The 21,177-nt window shown below is 42.6% G+C and overlaps 3 protein-coding genes across 5 annotated transcripts; 1 reads left to right on the top strand and 2 right to left on the bottom strand.

Annotated features, from left to right (window-relative positions):
- Positions 1–1,382: 1,382 nt before the first annotated feature.
- Positions 1,383–4,401, top strand: zgc:109913 (regulator of G-protein signaling 9-binding protein). Of its 2 annotated transcripts, none has more exons than XM_064304511.1 (3): positions 1,383–1,852; positions 2,168–2,376; positions 3,217–4,401. In XM_064304511.1, exons 2-3 carry the CDS (start codon positions 2,175–2,177, stop codon positions 3,759–3,761), a joined length of 747 nt encoding a protein of 248 aa, XP_064160581.1. In that variant the 5' UTR covers positions 1,383–1,852; positions 2,168–2,174; the 3' UTR covers positions 3,762–4,401. The 2 variants fall into 2 exon arrangements, with proteins under 2 accessions (XP_064160581.1, XP_064160580.1); XM_064304510.1 differs by having other exon boundaries at positions 1,384–1,852; positions 2,137–2,376.
- Positions 4,402–4,864: 463 nt separating this feature from the next.
- ube2c (ubiquitin-conjugating enzyme E2C) lies at positions 4,865–9,096 on the bottom strand. 2 transcript variants are annotated; one of them, XM_064304512.1, is made up of 7 exons: positions 8,937–9,096; positions 7,992–8,141; positions 7,119–7,146; positions 6,871–6,957; positions 5,997–6,201; positions 5,468–5,527; positions 4,865–5,059 (listed from the first exon to the last, which is right to left on the bottom strand). In XM_064304512.1, the coding sequence occupies exons 2-7, from the start codon at positions 8,090–8,092 to the stop codon at positions 5,022–5,024; spliced, it is 519 nt and encodes a 172-aa protein (XP_064160582.1). In that variant the 5' UTR covers positions 8,093–8,141; positions 8,937–9,096; the 3' UTR covers positions 4,865–5,021. The 2 variants fall into 2 exon arrangements, with proteins under 2 accessions (XP_064160582.1, XP_064160583.1); XM_064304513.1 differs by lacking the exon at positions 8,937–9,096 and adding an exon at positions 8,242–8,380.
- Positions 9,097–12,731: 3,635 nt separating this feature from the next.
- LOC135237386 (deoxynucleotidyltransferase terminal-interacting protein 1) lies at positions 12,732–20,680 on the bottom strand. Its single transcript, XM_064304509.1, has 13 exons — positions 20,123–20,680; positions 17,805–17,875; positions 17,403–17,499; positions 16,985–17,083; positions 16,830–16,886; positions 16,580–16,636; positions 16,402–16,463; positions 15,936–15,981; positions 15,428–15,486; positions 15,021–15,081; positions 14,395–14,466; positions 14,220–14,275; positions 12,732–14,063 (listed from the first exon to the last, which is right to left on the bottom strand). Exons 1-13 carry the CDS (start codon positions 20,192–20,194, stop codon positions 13,955–13,957), a joined length of 918 nt encoding a protein of 305 aa, XP_064160579.1. The 5' UTR covers positions 20,195–20,680; the 3' UTR covers positions 12,732–13,954.
- Positions 20,681–21,177: the final 497 nt, after the last annotated feature.

Genomic DNA, 21,177 nt, shown 5'->3' with positions numbered 1-21,177 from the left:
GTGACTGTTACAACTGATCCAATGTGATAACACATGCTTAAAGTAAGACTTCCCGTAATTTGTTTAATACTCATTAAAGCCAAAGGAGGCTATTTTGAGGAAGTTTATCTCTTTTAGGTACATTTTTTTGTGTTATTGTGGGTAGAAACAAGGTCAGAGGGTCGCACATTAAGATGTCTTCATCAAATATTTTCCACGACGCATAAAAACTCCCACTCTTAATTTCAGGATGTAAAGAAACAACCAAAGGACATGCAATGGGCCCAGCTGTTACAGCACTGGCGCAGATCAATCTGCTCTCATCGGCTTTGAACAGTGTTCTTCCTGTGCTTCATGCAGTTATGAGTGTGCGCTCTCCCAAATTGATGGAGGATATATCAACTTGGGATGGGACATCAAATATTATTTGGCTTTCTAAATATGGAGAAAACATCAGGTATGGGGGAAAAGGTAATGTACACTAAGGTAATATGCCAGTCCACATATAACCTTCTTGCAAAAAACGGAAATAATAAATAAAACATTTAGTTCTGAAAAGATATCAATAGAAAGCACCAAACGTTCCCAGAGATGTAATCTATATGACACAGTCAAAAGCACACACTGAATCAAGTTTAGCTGAGTAAGGGTTTGATTTAGGTCACCGTTCACTTACATATAACATTGTGAAAATGTACAGTAATGATAATTGCATCCTAAGTTTACACACACGTGTGGCATGAGTAATACGTACTGCAGCAACAACAGCACTGCTTAGGCTGAATTTGGGTGACCAGTTCAAACCCAAGTGGAAAAATTCCTGAGTAATGTTTTGACATGGACAGGGACATCCTGATCACAGATCGGTCCTCCTACTCTGAGATATTTTATGAATATGTGCACAGGATTTTAATTTCAGTGAGAAACAACTGGGAATTAACAGGGAATTCATAAAATTTGAGATGAATAACTGGTTATTTCAACTTGGGACGAGCTACATATACCACAATTTACTTTCATTGGACTTCTTGTGACCAATGCTATCAGTTAGCTTATTCATCTCAGTCAAATAACACTGTCAAATACAAAATTAACACAAAGTTTCATTTAATACTACGCATTTTTGTCAATTTGTATACTTTAAGAGAACAGCAGTTTGGTAAAGAAAAAAAAAAGCTCAATTTTCCATCTGATTCCAAGCATCTTTAAATTGTAAATTTGATTGGGTGTAGGATGCTTCCGGAGCCAGAGCTGAGCGAGGAGGGCTTGGTGAAAGGGGTTTCCAGCTTAACTCATGCTCACTGCGATTGTTTTTGCTTGCTCAACAGGCCGGTGTTAGTGTTGCTGAGGATACGGGGCACAGGGGAACACGCCTGTCGCAGCTCCACAGCGGTGCTCTCCGATCGTTTAGCCGGAGAGAAGCTGGAGGGGACCTGCACAGCTGGCTCCCGTCCGTCCAGCACCCCGTCGCCCCGCCCTCTTCCCCTCTTCCAGGCTTCAGCCGTGACACTCGTTACGAAGCCTCACAGCCTGTCAGCTGGCTTCTCAGAGCAACACAAATACACAGAATTTTACTTAAAATAAATACATAAAAAAGCAAACGAAGAGAAATGGGTACTCCCTCATTCTACTTCCAGGCATTCCGTCTTGGGCTTTCTTTGAGAGTGAGCGTCCCACAGCATCAGCTGTGGGGCTGGGAGTAATTGAAACATCGGCAGTCCCAAAAGACCAGAACTCACTGGAAGCAGGGGATGTGGAAAAAAGGAGGGTTGGGCCTCACAGCCGATCAGAGCACATCATAATGAGGACAGGAAAGATAATTCAGTCTGGGAGCTCGGAGCACAACACTGCAGACGGGATCCCGAAAGCAGAGGTAACGATTCTCTTCTTGCGTTGTTTTAACTTGTAAACAAATGCACAATCAGGTTTGCGTGAAATAGTTCTACTGAAAGCAAGAAGTTGTGATACAACACTTGCCTACACAAACCAATAGTATTTTAGGCAACTATTGAATAACTGAAGATGAAGTTTTACATAATCTTCAAACAAGATTTACGGTTAAGTTGAAGTGAAGTCTCATAAAAACTGTCCTCTTGACATTTTGCGAAGGTACTGATATCACTACCATTTGATTAGACGTTTTATATTCCGTTCCAGAAAGACCCAGTGCTGCGTTGTGCCCATGCAGGGTTAAGATGAACCGGTGGCGGAAATCGGTGGGGGAGATCCAGGCCAGGCGGCGGCCGGTGGTGGAGTGCGAGCGCGGACAGGACGCCCTCAGCAAGGTCACTGCCTGCTACCAGCAGCTGGCCACCTTCCTGGGGAGCAGCTCCGACTGCAGTCGTCTGAGGGAGGAGCTGGAGGAGACCCGGGCGGTGGCGTACACCATCTCCAAAGGTACCGCTGCCCTCCGTTACGCCGAGAGGACATCCCCAGGGTTATTGAACTCAATTACCCATGTACCACTTGCGTGAAAAGCAGTCCAGGGAATGCATGAATGCATGCAGGGTGTGATTTAAGCCCTGCATTATTCAACAGTGGTTTCTAAACCAATGGCAGGGTATGAGATGGACATGACCTAAATATCTTGCTGACCTAACTTGCAATTGATGTTCACTGTAATCCAATGGAATGCTGTTACAACTGTTACATACGCTGCACTTTCACTGCTGATAGTTGTTTTGATTGGTTAAGAATACACACACAAAAATGAGCTGCTATATTTGAACATTTTATACGAGGAGGGTAACAGTGAATACATTTGTTCTTGAAGTTTAGTTACTGTGGCATGTTTTGGTTAAAATATTCACATTTAACAGAGTCTTTCATCTCATGTGCAGTGAGAATATTGTCAGCATTCAGTGGGAATTCAGTAGAAATTCACCTCTCCACATACACAGTGAATTTTCCATCAAGAGGGAATAAATTATTCAACATTTAAGTTGTTTGTTCAGTGAAAAAGGTAAAAGGTTCATGTTGTATATATGCATATGACAGCAAATGCAGCTTGTGCTAATAACAGCTATAATTTCCCTTTAATTCCCATCGAAAATTTCCACACCTGAATAATCCCAAAACTTTGCAACCCTAGTTTCGGAAGCCCTTATTCTAAAAGGCACCGGAAAACAGGCAACAGACACATGGTTTATTACCAGCCAATTAACTCCAGTGAAGCAACTGAATGCTGACTGGCACTATCCCCCCTCCCTTCCCCTCCCCTACCCCCCCACGGGACAGGGCTGCAGAGGAAGCTGATGGCACTGCTGACGGAGGGCGAGCTGGCACAGGGCGAGCGGGAGGAGGTGGAGCGGCTCTGGGTGCTGTTCATCTCCGGGCTGGAGATGTTCCAGCAGGACCTGGGCAAGGCCGTCGCCCTCCAGGACCTGTTCCCGCTGTCCCAGCGCCACGACCGCCGGGCCCTGCTGAACGCGGGGACCACGGGCGGGGGCTCGGGCGTGGCAGCCAGGGCCGCCTCGGTGCAGCCCCCCTGGATCCGGGCGGGCGAGGACCCCAGCCCGGACCCGCGGGCGCACGTCCTGCAGCTGGAGAGCATGGCGCAGGAGATGCTGCAGAAGGTCAACGTGCCCTTCTGGACCGTGGAGTCCACACAGGAGGCCTGGGCCGAGGAGGGGGAGGCCGAGCCGGACGGGGAGGAGGAGGAGGAGGCGGCTGTGGGGGAGGGGCTGGAGGTGGAGGTGGTTTCCACGGAGCAGGACAAGGGGCGCGGTTGCTGCCGGAGCAATCGCTGCCGGCTGGGCTGGGTGCTGTGTCTGCTGAACTGAGCACGGGGCACCTACTGCCAGGGACCGCTAACTTAATTCACCCATTTCGCTGGCCAGCAAGGGCTTAGCACAGAGGTGCCCAGCCCTGTTCCTGGAGATCTTATCATCCCATAGGTTTTCATTCCAACCCTAATTTGGCACATAAGACTGACACCTACTAATTAGCAGGTTAACAAGATCGCTGGCTGTAGAATGAGATCATTGTTAGGGTTGGAGTGACAACCAACAGGACGGTAGATCTCCAGCAACAGGGTTGAGAACCACTGGCTTAACATGTTAGCCAACTTAACGGTCCTCTCCAATGATTTGGCAATTTCATTCTATAGCACAAGGTCTACCAAACATATTGATAAGGTTTAAAAGAAAAAAAAATATCTTGAATAAACATGCAGTGAGTTCCTCTTCCTTTGAGCTGAATAGGCGATTTTGGGTGGGTGTTGCATGTTTTTTTTTTGTTTACATGTTCTGCCTTGATTTATCTGACTGGGAATGACAGGTGCACCTCTCCCATTCCCTGCTCACACCACTCCTGTCAACTCCCACACTACCACCGCTTGAATTTGTGTATCAGTTACAAGAACCTGTATTGAAAAATAGGCCAGGTTCTACTTCTTTCCAACAAACTCAGATTTCAAACTCACACATTTCAAGTGGCATAGGCATCAAAACGAGCCCTGCCTACTGGAAAGGAAGCATTTCCCAAAATGCTCCATTTTTTTAAATATCAGGGGGTAGGCAACCCTGGTCCTGGAGTGCCAGGGACGCATCCGGTTTTCGTTCCAGGAGCTGAATCAGGAGTTGGTTGAACGATTGCAAGTGCGGCTGAATATTCTGAACCGTAAAACAGAGTGCCTCCAGCACATGGGCCTCTGCGTTCATTAAAAACAGATCATTTAAAATTAATCCAGTGATACTGCAGGTTTGGATGGAAGGAGGAGGAAAAAAAAAAAAAAAACTGTTACTCCAGGAACATGGTGGGCTACCCCTGGCTTATATGAACATGGCTTCACTCGCCAAATGTAAACAGCTGATGTATGGGGGGGGGGGGGTCAGGATTAAAAGGCACCCAAATCCAGTTTTAAATCCATTCAGGGAACAAAATATATTTTACCAGAAATGTCTTTATTATCACGTTTAATACAAAATAAACAACTGTACATACACAGAAACAATGAAAGATTTACATAATTGTACGCCATCAGAAAGGGAAGAGAGAGACACACAAAAATAAAACGGAAGGAGAGGCAGAGGTCTCACTCGTCAGTTCTTGTAGGTTGCGTGCAAACGGGCTTTGTAGGCTGAAAACGGAAAGAGACTCATTTTAGGCAAAGTGTATGCCACTGTTTTTTTTTTTGTTTTTTTTTTTTACACCCAACAACTTGTGTGGAAAATAATACAACAGATTCCACAGAGCTGTTCCTGCTACTTTCCAGCTGACGCCAGAGGAAATACAGATAATGCTGCTCTCAAAGAGCAGCGGGTCTGGTGCTGTACATGTCAAACTCAAGTGTGTACACAACCTGGGAGTCAGCTCTCCTCCCTCTCCATTTTTGACCACTACACTGCAGCTTACAATAGGGGCACAAAACAGCAGCTGAAGTGTGCTGGAGAGACCAGACGGAACTCCATAGTGCATAGAATCAACATCAGAACAACATTTCCCATAAGTCAAGTGGGCTGACGACACAGTCAGGCACAGGACTCACCCTCCTGGTCATCCCAAAGCACAGCAGCGCCAGCATTCATTGGGCTGTCGTTGTTGGGTTCTGGAGAAAAATGATTTGATTGAGGCTTTTAAATTCATAAAGGGAATCAATAAATTGAACTACAAGAGATTCCTCAGGTTGAGTTCTGTTAGTAGAGCGAGGGGACACAAAAGGAAATTAGCAAAAGGTAAATTCCGTACAGACATTAGGAAGACTTTTTTCCATGCAGAGTAGTCGATGAAGAATAGCCTGCCAGGTCACACAGCACAGGCAGAAACTCAGTATTTTCAAGACTAGCCTCGATATGGTATTAGATACTATCTAGTCTGTAGGTAATCAGAGCACTAATTTAGTCAGGAAAATGGCACGCATTGTTTGGCTGAATGGCCTGTTCTTGTCCTTATGTTATGTTATAAATACAAATATGAATGGTTCAACTTCTAATATTGAATGAAGGTTCTTCATAAAATGCCTCGTACTCAAACTGACAGCTACGGCCAAAACACCCCTGCATGTTCATCCTCCTTACCTCCGAGCAAACTCTGGATGGACAGCAGTATTGAACGCACATCATACAGGGCTGACCACTTCTCTTTCAGGATGTCCAGGCAAATGAAGCCATGCTCATCAACGTTGGGGTGGTAGCAGGGGGTGATGAACTTTACCCTGGGTGCTTTGTAGGGATAGCCACTGGGGAATTCCAAGGAGAGCTTGTACCTCAAACCTTCATAAACCTACAGGGACACAATGTACTAAAAATTAAATTTTATCCTCCTTGGATCAGTGATGAAACTTTGTTTCAATGGCTTGAAACAAACCATTTCTCTCACTGAAACTGTCAATTTGGGACTTCAAAGCATCAAAGGAGGGGTCAGTCTTGTGGTCAACCATACTGCAGCAATACTGACAGAAATTAAAACACTGAGTGGGGTGTCTAAATATGCAATTATATATTCGGAAATATGCACTGAGCACACCACATGCTGCCAGTGGTGGCTCAAGACACTCTGGCTCTGTGACAACAGTTTGACATTGTACAACAGGCTGCTACTCTGAAACATTATCTTCTTTTCAACTTTAAAAAAATAACAAAGCTGTTCAAATTAAAGTGACACAAATCCCAGCCACAATGGCAGTAAGCACACACCACGTTATTTATGACCGACAGCTGTCAAACAGAGCCATCCTTGCTCTGCTCAACAACCCCCCAGGAACAGCTGCTTCCAACAAGTGGTTTACACAACAGGCAGGACGTTTCATTTCAAGGGGAAGGGCCATGCAGTCATGACACGGCTTAAATTACCATTTGGTTGACGCTGTATGCTCATTGTGCCTCACTTGAACATCTAAAAATCTTTAAAGACCACCAAGCCAGGTTATCCAGTTGCTTACAGGAATCTTACCGTTCCCTGTGCGCCATCTATAGTCCCAATCCACTTGAAAAGGTTATCAGATTCTGGAAAAGCTGAAATTCCCTTGTCTCCAGACATCTGTATAGAAATCGGTTATTCGAAATGTTACAGGAAATATATATATATATATATATATATATATATATATATATATATATATATATATACACATTTTTTTAAATAATTTTTTTATTTTTATAAATCATAATATGAAAAGCAAACCATATTTTAAAAATTACCATTAGGGTCATCAATTCCTGTTGTAGCCTGTGGAAGAAGTACAAAGTTACTAAAGCATACAATTTTTTCAAAAGCAAAGGACAACCGGGCCACGGTTTTAATTCAGTTGCGGAAAACTAAAAAATGTAGATTTACGTCCCCATCACTGTAGGTTAAACATTACTTATTCAATAAGGATTAATTCTCTCATTACAGAACCTTAAAAAAAAAAAAAAAAAAGACTAATACAATCAATTAGTGTTCCTCACAGAAATACGAAAGACTCAAAACCCCTTCTTGAACGTAATGCTAAATTACTGACCTTTACAGCTTTTAAAACTAATTGTCCAGGCATAATTCATTAGCGTTTGGGGGAGAATACCTTTTAATTATCAAAGCAGTTGATATAGCTTTAGCTGTTGGATCACTTCCAGCCTAGCAACTAGCAGCCATTTTGATTGTGAGTTAACCGATAGCCACTAAATTCTGAGCTCAAAATGTGTGCAATAACGTTACACTGTTAGTGTATAGCTAAAAAGGATAGCTGTTGCAAGCTCTCAAAAAACAACCAAAAAGTGAGAGCAGCAAACCCGCTTATTAAACATAATCAAAGGCCAATTCCTTCAACTTTGGCAAACGTTACCCACGGTATTACAGTTAATCGTTGCAAGTAACGCTCGCTCCCCAGGTTAGCTAGCTAGCCTGTCAGCTTAGCTTGCAAGCCATCGTTAGCAGTCACAAGCCATTAATTACATTTTTAAGTCTGTAGCACTAACGTTACTAAATATAGCTAACAGACAGGTTGGTAGACGTTAGTCAGCTGGAGAAACCCCCAAATTTAACATGTTTAGTCACCACAGTCGATAATACAAACACTGACACATCCAACTCACCTCTTAGAGACTGATCCTCGGGCTGCGCTTCCCCCAGTTTCGCTACCTTTCAGCGCTGCAGTAGAAGTGGCTGCAGCAGGATCCATATTCTGAGAGGCCATTATTCCAACTTATTCCAAACGATATAACCGGATAGATCTAGGAATGCCACTGTTGGTTAAAAAAGCAAATGTTAGTAAAGAGCAATAACTGGCAAGCTAACTAATCTAGCTACCCTCAAGCAAAACCGCATACTATCCACCCGACTTACCGCTTAGCTTGTAAACTAGCCAATGCTAGCTACCGTTATTATCGCAATACTGACGCCTGCACAATCTTGATGACCAATTAGCCAGTTGCCAACTAGTCTGTAGTTTGCGGGTTAAAATGTATTGTTAGCTACAAACGTATATCTAAAGCCACGTCGAGCCATGCGGCTTGCCAATACCGCACGGTATTCTAACATTAGACATCGACGGATAGCTAGGCCAAAATGGGAGATCGCCAAGTTAGTTAGCCATTGCAGTTATTCATTGTGGCATTCACAGTATAGCCATATAAGCAGCTAGCTAGCTAGCTAGTTTAAAGACTTTCATGAACTTCGACAGCACCAGCTAAATGAAACGTAGTTAACGTTACCTGGTTTGTTATAGCTAGCCTAGGTGTGATAAACTAGCTAGCTAGCTAACCACAAAACATTTGAATCGCACCGTCACATAGATTAAATTAGTTATTAATGTAACAAGAGAAGAAGATCCAGCGTATGACAAACTCAAAATTAGTAATTCAGCCAAACGTTAAGCTTTTTCGCTGAGTCAAAATATCCTTAGCTGAAGTAGCTAACTAACGTTGACGTATGTAGATAGCAAAACAGCTTACCACGCGTACCGTAATAGACTACATTCTATTTGGCTACCTAACGTTCCTAACCTGATAATACCAATTATTTCTGAAAACACAACTTACCGTATACCGAGTACAGTTATCGATCACCAGATGTGCTCTGTCACTTTGTCCCGTCTTCCTCTAAAGCGTTGTGCTATGCTTGCTATAATGCGCTATTCAATTTCGATTTTTATCCCGCCCCTCTGTTTAAACTTTTCCCTTAAAACGGTTTCACCGCCCAAGTCTCAAAATTGACCAATCAGAATCAGCTATTTAAAATCAAAGTAACGAGTAAACAACCTTCTGTAATGATGCACTTCGAGGCGAACTTTAATTTGATTGGACAGGAGAGAATAGGAAGTGATACGTAGAGTTCTGGAGTGACATCTGGTTCGATCAGGTTGTCTTGCTACAGATAAAGAGTTTGCCTGGGTCCAGATTTATTATTATCAGGCTAATAAAGAGTACGTTAAGCACTGGAATCTGACTGAACTAGGGGCCACATTGAACCGAAGTGACGTTGGAAAGAAATTCGAATAAAGTTGTTGAAACCCTATCTTCCGGTACAGCGAACTTGAGTTTATTCCTCGTTCCAACCAAATAACTTTCCGACAAAGCCTGCAAACGTCGAGTCTTGTCGCAATTTGGAATACTTTTTTTTGGCTACCGTGGAAAAAAACATTATATACATCAGTCTATCAGTCCCATAGTCCCAGATCTGCGGTTACACTGGGTTTAAAAAGTTGCCTTTTCCTCAAATAATTATTTAAACACAATTTGGACGAACGGTGTTATGCTGTTATTTCAAGAACTGCACATTCACATAGTGGTTCTCCACACTGCGTTATAGGGACCCCGAACCCCTGTGTATGATGGGTTTTCTTCCACAATTGCAATCCCAACATTTAAGTTACATTATGTCAGAAATAACTATGTATGCCATGAAAAACTCCCATATTCGACATTGCGATATTGAAAATGATTACGAGAGGTTTCAAATATATATATATATATTTTAATACATATATAAACTGATAAAAATCAAGGCCAGACTACGAACGATTTTTTATCTTGAAAATATTTTACAATGTTTTCAAGGTAAAAAATCTGTGAGGTGGGACACAAAAAAAGGTTTGCTAGTGAAGCTGTTTGTAAAAATGGATTAAACCAAACTCTTTGTGAAAATAGATAATACCTTTAAGAAAATTTACACTTCCAGTAGTTATTATAGAAAAAAATTGTTCCCTCAGCAATGATGCACTGTAAACAAAAGCCTACAAATATAGCTCTGGTAATATATTTGTTACCATGAGGTGTTAGAACTCACAGGAGCAATATTCAGAGAGAATGAAAAAGATGGATGTGTACAAAGGAGTGATACGGCAGACTATATAGTAGTAATGAATGTGCTTACTGCTGATACTCAAGCACTCCATCATCATCGGTGATCACTCGGGGTCGAGTATGACTGTCCTCCTTCAGGGTCCTTGTGGGTCTTCAGGTGGGCGAAGAGGCCGATCCTGGAACCACATATTTTGGTGCAGTGTGGGCAGGGGTGAGTGGTAGTAGTTGTGCGTGTAGTTGGGGCCTTTTTGGTGGAAGCTCTCTCCTTTCTGAGTCTGCGCTTGTCCTGTACAGTACAGCGGAGGTCGCTGTCATAGAGTGCAGCTCCTTTACAGACTATATTTCTCCAGTTCTCCCTGTTGGTTGCTGTGTCCTCCCAGGTGTTAAGGTCTATGTGGCACTATTTGATGTTTGCTTTGATGTTATCCCTGTACCTTTTCTTCTGACCTCCTGGGACACGTCGTCCTGTCCATTGGCCAGTCCATCTGAGCTGGTGTTGGGCGATGGTGGCAGTGATGGTGGGGATGTTGGCCTCCTCCAGGATGCTGGTGTTGGTGCGTCTGTCCTCCCAGCTGATCTTAAGGATTTTTCTGAGGCACCTCTGCTGATGTGCCTCTAGTGCCTTCAGGTGCCTGCTGTAAGTGGTCCAGGTTTCTGACCCATACATTAGGGTGGGCAGCACTACCGATTTGTAGACCAGGATTTTAGTCCTGGCCTGGTCTGGTCGCGGTTTTCAAAGACCCTTTTTCTCAGTCTTGAGAAGGCTCCACTGGCACAGCTGAGGCAGTGGTGGATTTCCTTGTCAATATCAGCTTTGGAGGATAGAAGGCTGCCGAGATATAGAAAGTGATCCACATTTTCAAGTCTGGTGTTGTCAACGGATATAGTTGGGGGCAGAGCAGGAGTATTTTTCCCGGGTGGTGGCTGATAGAGGATCTGAGTCTTTTTTATGTTAAGGGCCAGACCAAGTTGCTTGTATGCTTTAGCGAAAGCATCCAGAATGCACTGTAGGTCCTCCTCTGAAAGGGCCACGAGGGCATTGTCATCGGCGTACTGCAGCTCTATGATGAATGTGGTGGTGGTTTTACTTTTTGCCCTGAATCTGTTGATATTAAGAAGTTGTCCGTCTGTTCTGTATGTAATACACTCTGAGGCAGATTCTCATCTGTGAGGTGGAGGATGGCAGTGATGAATACAGAGAACAGGGTAGAAGCAATGACGCAGCCCTGCTTGACCCCGGTGTCTACCCTGAAGGGTTCCGTTTCATCTCCATTGCCGCTGAGTACTGTAGCTGACATGTTGTCATGCAGCAGTCTCAGTATTCGGATGAACTTGTTGGGGCAGCCAATTTTTGCCAGAATCAGCCAGAGGGCCTGACGGTACATAGAGTCAAAGGCTTTGGTGAGGTCAATAAAGGCCGTATATAGTGGTTGGTTTTGTTCCCGGCATTTTTTTTGGAGTTGGCGAACAGTGCAAATAATGTCCATGGTGCCCGTTTGGGCGAAATCCACTCTGTGATTCAGGAAGAGTTTTATCTGATAGGGGAAGGAGTCTGTTGGCTAGAAGCCGAGCTAGAGTTTTCCCAGTGGTGGACAGGAGGGAAATGCCATGGTAATTCCCGCAGTCTGCCTTGTCTCCCTTTTTAAAAATGGAGACAATTAGAGCATCCCTAAATTGTGCAGGGATTACCTCTTTGTCCCATATTTTGAGGAGCAGTGCATGGATGTGGCTGAAGAGATCTGGCCCACCTGCCTTCAGGACCTCAGCTGGGATTCCATCAGGTCCGGCGGCCTTGTTATTCCTCATCTTCCTTATGGTATCTTGTACCTCTCTCAGGCTGGGTGGTGCTCCCATGTTCTCCATTATAGGTTGCTGAGGGAGTTGGTCGAGAGTCTCCATCTCAGCAGTGGTGTCCCTTTTCAGTAGATCCTCATACTGCTCTTTCCATTGTTTTTGATTGACTCATCATCCTTGAGCAGTGTAAGCCCATCTTTGGCGCGAAGGGGGTTTAAGCCGCGGTACCTGGGCCCATATACCGCAAAACCTCTGGTGTCCCCAGAGTCTGCAAGCTGCTGGATCTCCAGAGCCTTCCTCATCCACCATTGGTCTTTCAGTTCCCTTACCTGGTATTGAGCGGCTGCTTTTGCTCAAGCACTACTGTAGGGAGGTTTACCATACGACAAATATAACGTCTGATATTTTATTTTCACACATTTGTCCCCAGGGTACCTGGGACCATTCCTTTTCATGTTTGCTTAAAGTAAAGCAGACTGCCTGAACTCCTTTCATATCATTTCGCATTGAGTGTAACAGAGAGAAGACAGCACAGATGAGACGACGCCATGACTTGCATACGGAGGAACAGTCCGCTGCCCTACGGACTGTGGCACGGTTCGCCTGGCTGTTGCCTTTAACAGATCAAACGAGTCAACCCGACCCTCAGCATTCTGCATTTCTCTTCTGGTGTGCAACTTTCAGATCAGAACAAAAAAATGTGTTGCATATGCTGTGTACAAAAGATCTACAGAAGTATGGACATACAAACGAAAACAGCTTTAATACTTAGTTAATATTGCTGTTAGTAATTGTTAATACACACTCTTAGTTCATGCCTTATCAAAGCTAGAGCCATGGTATTCCCCTGCTTTAAAATTCAGCTCAAACAAAAATGTTTACTTTCAAAATAACACTTTCCCGAATGCAGATCTTGGTAATACCCCAATTAACTATTAAAAATAAAATAAAATGACACATAGCTACAATAGATGGCTTTTTAACACAGAAATGGCATACAAATCAAGAGATGCAAAAAATAACTAAAATATTACATGGCACATAACAGTCGCTCAAATCCTTGCCCCAATACAGTATTATGCCATTTTCATATACAGTTCCATTTTAATTGCTTTGATTTTACGTTCCAAATCAATAAAATGGTAAGAATGAAATAAATAAAAAATCCCTTATTTAAAGCATGCAGGGCTCATTGTCCATAAGAACACTCAAGGCCATTGAGGACATTTGCGAACAATTAAGTTGAAAAGAAATCAGTCCTAAACTAAAGACCCCTACGCACTGTTTTAAAAACACATCAAGGTCTGTTACTACTGGAGATGGGGGCAAAAAAAGTGGTACAAAACTAAGACAAAGTTACAAAATCAGATATAAAATATTCAGTGCATGACAATAGGTGCACCACAGAAAACCTGATTGGACTGTGCTTTTTCATAGAATCCAGAGGATCTGAAAAAACTGGTGCAATTGACACTGCTCCACTTTTAAAACTCTCAATCTAATCGCTACAATAAACCTAAACACAAGCGCCGCAGTACCAATGATTTCCTCAATTCACTGGTTTAATTAAATGTATCTGAGCTGCCATTTTTTTTCTTGAAATACATCTGTTCGGATGGGTTTTACAAGTCTGAGTTTATCGGTTTTCTTTTTTCTAAATACAACAACAGACCAAACATGCAAGCTGTGTAACAATTACAGACATAAATGTGTACATATATCTTTTTTTTTTTTTTTTTTTTTAAATCTTTTAAAATCTTTTAAACGACAGCCATTTTGTTTTGTACGGTACAGGTTTTTGTGTGAAATGGCACCGTGTTTTCGTCGTGGTGCGCTCCCTGCAGGACGACCGTTTCGTGGTGTGCAGTGACAGTGGTGGGGAAGGCTCCGACTTCAAGCTTTTCGATGTGGCGACCAACCAAGTCCTGACGTAAAAAGTCTCCTGTTCGCTCCTCCCGCCCCTATTCCCTCTCCGACCTCTGCGCCTCCATGGCTTTCTGCATCTTCTCGATCATCCACAGTGGGACGGCGAAGGGCTTCATTTCATCCAGCTTCAGTTCAGGGCAGTCCCTGACGCGTTCATCAAAACAAAATTGACAGCGCGTGTCACAGGACGATCTTTACTTGAATTTACTTACGTGAATTTAGTAGAGTGAGGGGAAAAAAAACTTTTGAAAAGTTACAAAACTCTGACTGCACCTGAGAATATTTCAAAAGAATTATTACCTGTAATCGTCACTCTGAGCAAGATCCTGTACATCTTCTTCAATGAGAAGGTAGGCCTAGAAAATATTTGGACATACATTAGTGTAACAGATTTGTCATGTACATCTTTCACACACAAGCTTCTTAAATACTAACATTTCTGAAAATTAAATGTGGCTGGGACAAAGGATCTCACCATCTTTCCTCCTGTAGCCCTCATGTGCTGTCTTTCTGCCAGCCAGTGTTTGTCCTGTGCATCTGCAGCATACTGGAAACACACACACGCACACACACACAATTATTAAATATGACAGAATTGCATTAAATTCAAGAATTGTTTTTTGTGCTTCTTCGCGTTTCATACCGACCACTGTTCGTTATAAAATGGTAACCTGGACTTCTTTGACCATTCATAGGCAACTGCATTATCGTATTTAATTCTGTCAATCCAAACTGTAAACTACATTTCTACCTCTGTCACATCCTTTCTTTCAAACAACAGGCCTCTTGGCAAGGGGTAAAAATCTTGCTATAATAGGTCTGAACTGTTACTGAATTTGGACGAAATCCAAAGCTTGCACAGAATCACACAACATCTGCTGGGTGTTTCAGCAATGTCAGCTCAATTTGTGGACAATGTTTGAGTCGATAGAAGATAACAGAGTCCCAGGCATCCAAAGTTTTGTGTCTTTTTTTTAAGAAACAGTACGGTGAGTGAGTTCACAGATACGACAATACAGAATGCCCGTTACACAGTTATGATACATAATCAAACCCGCTTCCCTGTCATCGTGACATGGAAATTCTGAAAAGCAACTTCACCTTGAAGAGGTCAGCGTGTTTGATGTAAATCCTCCCTCTGGTGCCACCCATCCCTAGAGCTCTGAAGTTTGAAGTTTGAGAGGGAGGACCAGGGACATTAGGGAAAAGGGCAAACAGACATTCACAAGAGAAGACTGCACCAACTGCCATAGCTGCTACCCCTTTTAACTTTACACGTTTAGCTAGCAAAGATCAGCCACATCTCTGGCCAGCATGAAGAGCAACGTTCTACCTAGAGTATGCAAATTAAACAGGCATATTTAATTTGCATATATTATGCCCCAAAATTGTACAAAAATAACCCCGCTTAATGGTGTAATCGATGCTCCTGGGAACTGATTCCACAGCCTCTGCTGCAAACCCGGTGCAATGCATTATCATGCTGCTGCCTCTCCCTTCCCGCTTACTTGTTTGCCCTTGAACCGAGGACGAATGTGCTCTTTTCATTCAGCCTGGAAGGGTCCCACTGCGTAAGAAATCAAACTGCTCATTAATTAAGCATATAAATTAAGCACACATTGCATTCAAACATTTGGTACAAATGGAAGAATGGACACCAGATTATGTCACATTAGATAATATAAAATTCAGGCAGGTCTACAGAGAGAAATTACAAACACTTTGCCAAACATAGTCTGATGCATGCATGCGTGGTTTACACATTCACAGAATCTCAGAACGAATCAAAATATCTGCCCCAGACCTGGGTCAAATACGTACTTGTTTTGGTTTAAATACTTTGCTACGCTTTACTGATCTCTTCTGGTGTATTGTGACCAATGAAATACTCTCAAAAAGTGCAAACCCCGCCTTCTGGTCATATTGTCAATTACACCAGGCAAGATCGAAAGAGCACAGAAAAGTATTTGAATCCAAAACAAACACGCACTTGACCGAGGTCTGATCTGCCCTCACCTTGGGTCCCTCGCGCTTCACAGGCTCAGAGTTCTTGGGCTTGGCTCTTAAAGAGAGAGGAACCAAACAGGTCACAATCCGGACTAAACTTACAAAAATGTCTAAAAATGAACGACAACTCTGAAGGTCTCATGGTGATGAAATTGATTAATATATACATACATGAATATACAGCCATAGAAACCCCTTGGCCTGGTCAGTCACACTGGTTACGGTATTAAGACTCAGCACATATTCACCTGTAGAAAATGTTTGTGTGTGTGTATGCGTGCGTATGTACGTACATGTGCATGTGTGTGTGTGTGTGTGTGTGTGTATGCATGAGTGTATGCGTGCATGCATACGTGTGTGTGCGCATGCAGATATGCGTGCATACATGTGTGTGCGAACGAGCGTACGTGCGTGGTGCGTGTGTGTATGTGCGATTGGTGTGTGTGTATGTGTGTGTACACTTGCTTATACTTACGGGGTGCTGTAGGAAATGGGACGATCATAAACAGTGACTGGCCCAGGGGGACGACCTTTCCGCTGCACCAAACGGGAAAAAAAACAAAATAAAAACATTATTATGCTTCTAAAGACAAGCTTTCACTTCCTGTGGCCAGTCTCAGAATAGAAAGTGGCCAGGCGCCAGGCTGTCTCACCTTCTTCGGGACGGGACTGCCCCTCTGGCTTGAGCTGTCCTCCACGGGCCGTGGGCGCTGTAAGGACAGAAGAGCAGTGAGCCGTTAGAGGGGAAAGCCACACGACCCGACCCAGAGTGGGGCGAGCCAACTCTTTCTCTCACCTTCCCCGCGACAACATCAAGCACATGCTTTACAGCAGGGGTGTCAAGACTGGTGGAAAGAATGCGTGACGCAAAAATTGATCTTCGCCGTGTCACCTAAACCTCACCTTGACTGGGGGCTCCGGACCAGATCTGGCAACCGCATCAGGAAAGAGCTGCTTTGCCTGCAGAAGCAGCAAGACAATAAAAATAATGAATGTCCTGTGGGATGCCAAGTCTTCTCCAGTACAACAGAGAATGTCTGGAAGCGGAGGGCTCTCACGTGCTCCAAGCAGTTTCTGCAGGCCTCTCTGATCAGCTGCTCCGTCTGCACGTCCTCGCCGACGTTCTCCTTTACGTTGCTGGCAGCCTTCTCAAAAAACTGTTCAGAAAACATGTAAAAATCACATTAACCGTCATAACCGTGGCAAGCAGAAAGTGTTATTTTATCCAGGTTAATGTAGCATTTCAAGTGATTTAAAAACAGTACTCAGTTTCTATGGTTCTGATGGCTGAAAAACACAACATATTTTATCACAAAAAACACAACATATTTAAATCATTACTTTACTTTGGTATGAATCCTCCTTGTGTACACAGCATATATATGCAATTACCATGCACAATTCAAGCATGAATTTGTATGCAGTGGTTCACGTCCTTATGACAGTGGTCAAAGCTATGCAGCTATGAGCGCTTACTTTCATGTACTTCTTAAAGACAGCAAGGATGTCATCATTGAAGCTTGGCTGCAGTACAGTTCTCAGAAGGTCCATGGACAGCACAGGGTCAGTATAGCTAGATGCAATAAAACAGAGAATCTTTCAGTGCACAAATTTGTGTCACAAACATACTCAGCTGCTAGCTGTATATTATCAACTGCAACATCAAGATTTTCCAGACAAACACCCATAATTTTCATAAATTAGACCTACATGGAATGTACAGACAAAATATAAAGCCACAAAACATACAGGTGACATTTATACAAAATGGAGATCCTTAAATGTCTGACTCACGACAAATACACTTTTTGTTCAAGCACAGGTCTGGTGACAATGGTGAACTCTCATCAGAAACATTCGCGTGGCTTTTGGCTTTACCTGACGGTCATCTGCGAGCGCCGTCCCCTGCGATGAACCTGCCGATGTTTGATCATGACATTCCACGGACTCTGAAATGACACAGATCACAGTCTAATTAATACGGTCATACCAACATAAAAAAACTTGTAACATAATCTCACAGTAACGAGACAAAGAAAATAAGATTCTGTTGCTTGTTTTTGAATTGTAAAACAAATTCTTTGGAAAAATGCACTGTGTATGAGCATTAGATATTTAAAGCAGGTCCAGAGAGTAGACCTTAAGGAGTTACTATTCATGAGTAAGGCTGAGTGTTTGTTAGGGAAAATATTCGTTGAAGTCACGGAGCAATCACGGGAAAGTTGCTGAAAATCACAAAAAAAAGCAGAAGAAATCATAAGAGTTTAAACAAAATTAATTATCAAATGAATTAATAGATCTCATGCGCAGCAGCGGGAAACAACGGAAATAACATGTGCAAATGTAGCAACAGTAACAAATGCAAGAAGTTTCAAAAAATAACCAGCTGCTAGGAACAAACAGGCGATGAGTAAAATATTGATAGGCTGGTGCATTTAATCGAGGAAAGACACAGCATGCTATTTTGCCTTTAATTTAACAGAACATTGTTAGAAATAGAGCATTCTCAAATTGCTGTACTAAAATAAAACACGGTTACCATGTGACCATTTTTATTTATTTATTATTTCAATTATTTAAATTACTTGACCCAATAGGCTACACCAGGTGAGAGGAAGGAATATGACATTGACAGAAGGTCAAACACAAAAAGGTCTGAGTGACTGGCTGCAACGTGATGAGAGAGTTCATTTATTTTGTGCAGTTTACAACAAATCCATACGGGCACAAAAAACAATAGACCGGCAATTACAGACAGAAAACATCAATTGTAATCTAAAATAAACAATATGGAAAATCAGAGTCAGAAAAAAACAGCAGCAGAACGATGTCTTTTTGAGTGAAAACATTGCACGTCATTAAGTGGACAAATGACCTGCATTCTAAATAGGAATTGAATAAGAAACTGAGATATTTCCTGAAAACAACCTGCACTGCTGCAAACTATTTCATCATCATGTAGGACCTCACCAGTGGTAGGAGCACTGCAGTCAGTAATAGTCTGCACTTGATTAGTTGCATTGACATAGATGACTGACCAAAAAGATGGCTGTATTGACCTCTTGCTGAGAAAGGACCAAATTGCTGGAGAGAAAACTGCCCTTGACTGCCCTGCTGTCCCTATTCATATAATAATATCAAAGCTTTTCAGAATTAATGTTCAATTTAAAAAAAAATCATATGACTAATAGAAATATCTTGACTTGAGTTATGACCAATAACTCACCTAATGAATCAAATTCGCACGGAAGCCTAATGCATTCTGTGTCGGCAAGTCAAATCTACCAGCATTTCGCATCAAAAGCAGCAGGTCTTGATGAATTTATTGATTTTAAACGCTCAAAATACGTTCTTGTTAACGTGATCCAATTCATCACTGAACCCACGCCAATGCATTTTCTAATCACCAGAAAGTCTATGAAATACACTCGAATCATTGAATGGCCGAATCCTATTCGACTAAGGAACATCAGAGTCGGGTACAGTCCTAGAAAATGGGGGACATAAGCCCATAAAACGGCTAAATCCTGTTTTAATTTTGATGGAGAAAGTTATCATGATATCCATTTGTGGGCATTGTCTGAGATACCCATTTCAGTCTGGTTTACAAAAAGGATATGATGGTCAGCTGTACTGAATGCAGCAGAGATCAATCAAGACATATGACAGGGATTCTGCTTTGAAAGCCAAACGTATTGGGGCCACGGTGGTTGTTCGGGGGGTTTATGGGCCTGTACATAGTTTTGAACTGCAGATGTATTGGTATAGTAACGTTATTTCTAATTTCCTGGAAGATATGCGGGAAGTTCGAGTGTATGTTGAAGTCAACATTTAAATGACTCATTAGCTGGAAACAACTACAAAAGTGTGACCCATTTTTGACTCTTGTGCAATACTAAGGGGTTTCATTCAATTAAATTTGCGGTTTTTTTCCGTCCCACTTTAAGAAAACGACCCAAGCCAGAAAACCACTGTGACTCAGAGCACACTGCCAACACAGATTACTAAAATGGCTAGGTAATGTTAGCTACTGAATTTGACTGAATAAAATCATCAGCTAAGTAATCACATTCAATATGAACGTTTTCAGTGCCTTCGTATCTAGCTGTACAGCTGCGAGATTCCACAAGGCATTCTGGGTCTCCATAAGTAAAATAACAAGTAGCATATCAAATTAATTGTTCAAAAACGCTCACCATCGCGACCTGCTGTTCTGCAACATCTTGCTGTAGCCAGTCTCTCCGCCCTTCACTCCTGTGAGCACCCATTAATGTGTACCGGTTGCTGTGGTCAGTTCAATCGTTGTTAGTCAGCTAACAAGCTAACTGTTACGAAATCTTTTCTCAGGAGAAGTTTGCGATATTCCGCGGATGTTTTTCTCACGTCAATGTCAGTACAGCTAGCCAAAGTCTAGCTAGCTAATGCTAACTTTCTAAGAACGTTAGCTAGTAGTAACGAAATAAGCAATCTACAGAAAATAATTTGCAGGAAGCACAATGAAGGTTTGGACTCTCCAACAGTTAACAAGCTCCAAACCAGCAAAGTCGAAATTGCGATATTACAGTTGCATCGACGACCAGTTTCGGTACAAAAGTGAAGACAACAAAAACAGGATGCCACCCAGTGTATTAATCCCGACTTCGAAAAATCGGAAATCTCAAACGTTCAGCTAATGCTACGGCCTGTTCGCTACTTCCTATAACGCAAACTAGTGTCATCCAACCAGCACGCGGGGTTGCTGCTGACACAGTGCGCGAGCGGCGTCCACGACTCGAAACTGGCTGGGCTTCGTCATGCTGCTGGTTATGATTTGCGAGACCAAGAAAAAGTAAATAAATCAATAAAATGACAATAGCGAACTAGCTGGCCAAAGTATACAGAAGGCAAAAATCGAAATAGACAATTTCATAGTTTACTTGCTGGAGAGATATTTGTGTTAATCGCTAAGGTTTCCTAGCATCAACGCCGCAGTCCCGAAATGCCATGTCCAGTCTAGATATCGATATCTATCGATAACGTACGAGGGCAAGAAAATTCATAAGTAACGAAGTGGAAAGCGATTTAACTAGCTTTTCAGTTGGCAAAATCGAGTGTTTTAGTGAGATAGTTAGATAGCTAGGTGGCTAGTCATTTTAGCTTCAGGAGTCAAATGCTTTTAGCTGGTTAGGCATAGAATAACAAATTATAGTTAGTCTGACTGTCGACAGTTGGTAAGCAAGTCGTAATTCGTGAAACTTGCTTATCTTACTAC

This window comes from Anguilla rostrata, chromosome 13, assembly GCF_018555375.3.
Source record: "Anguilla rostrata isolate EN2019 chromosome 13, ASM1855537v3, whole genome shotgun sequence".
NCBI classification, from domain to species: Eukaryota; Metazoa; Chordata; class Actinopteri; order Anguilliformes; family Anguillidae; genus Anguilla; species Anguilla rostrata.
The sequence above is the reverse complement of the archived record's forward strand: the minus strand, read 5'-3'. Positions and strand labels throughout refer to the sequence as shown.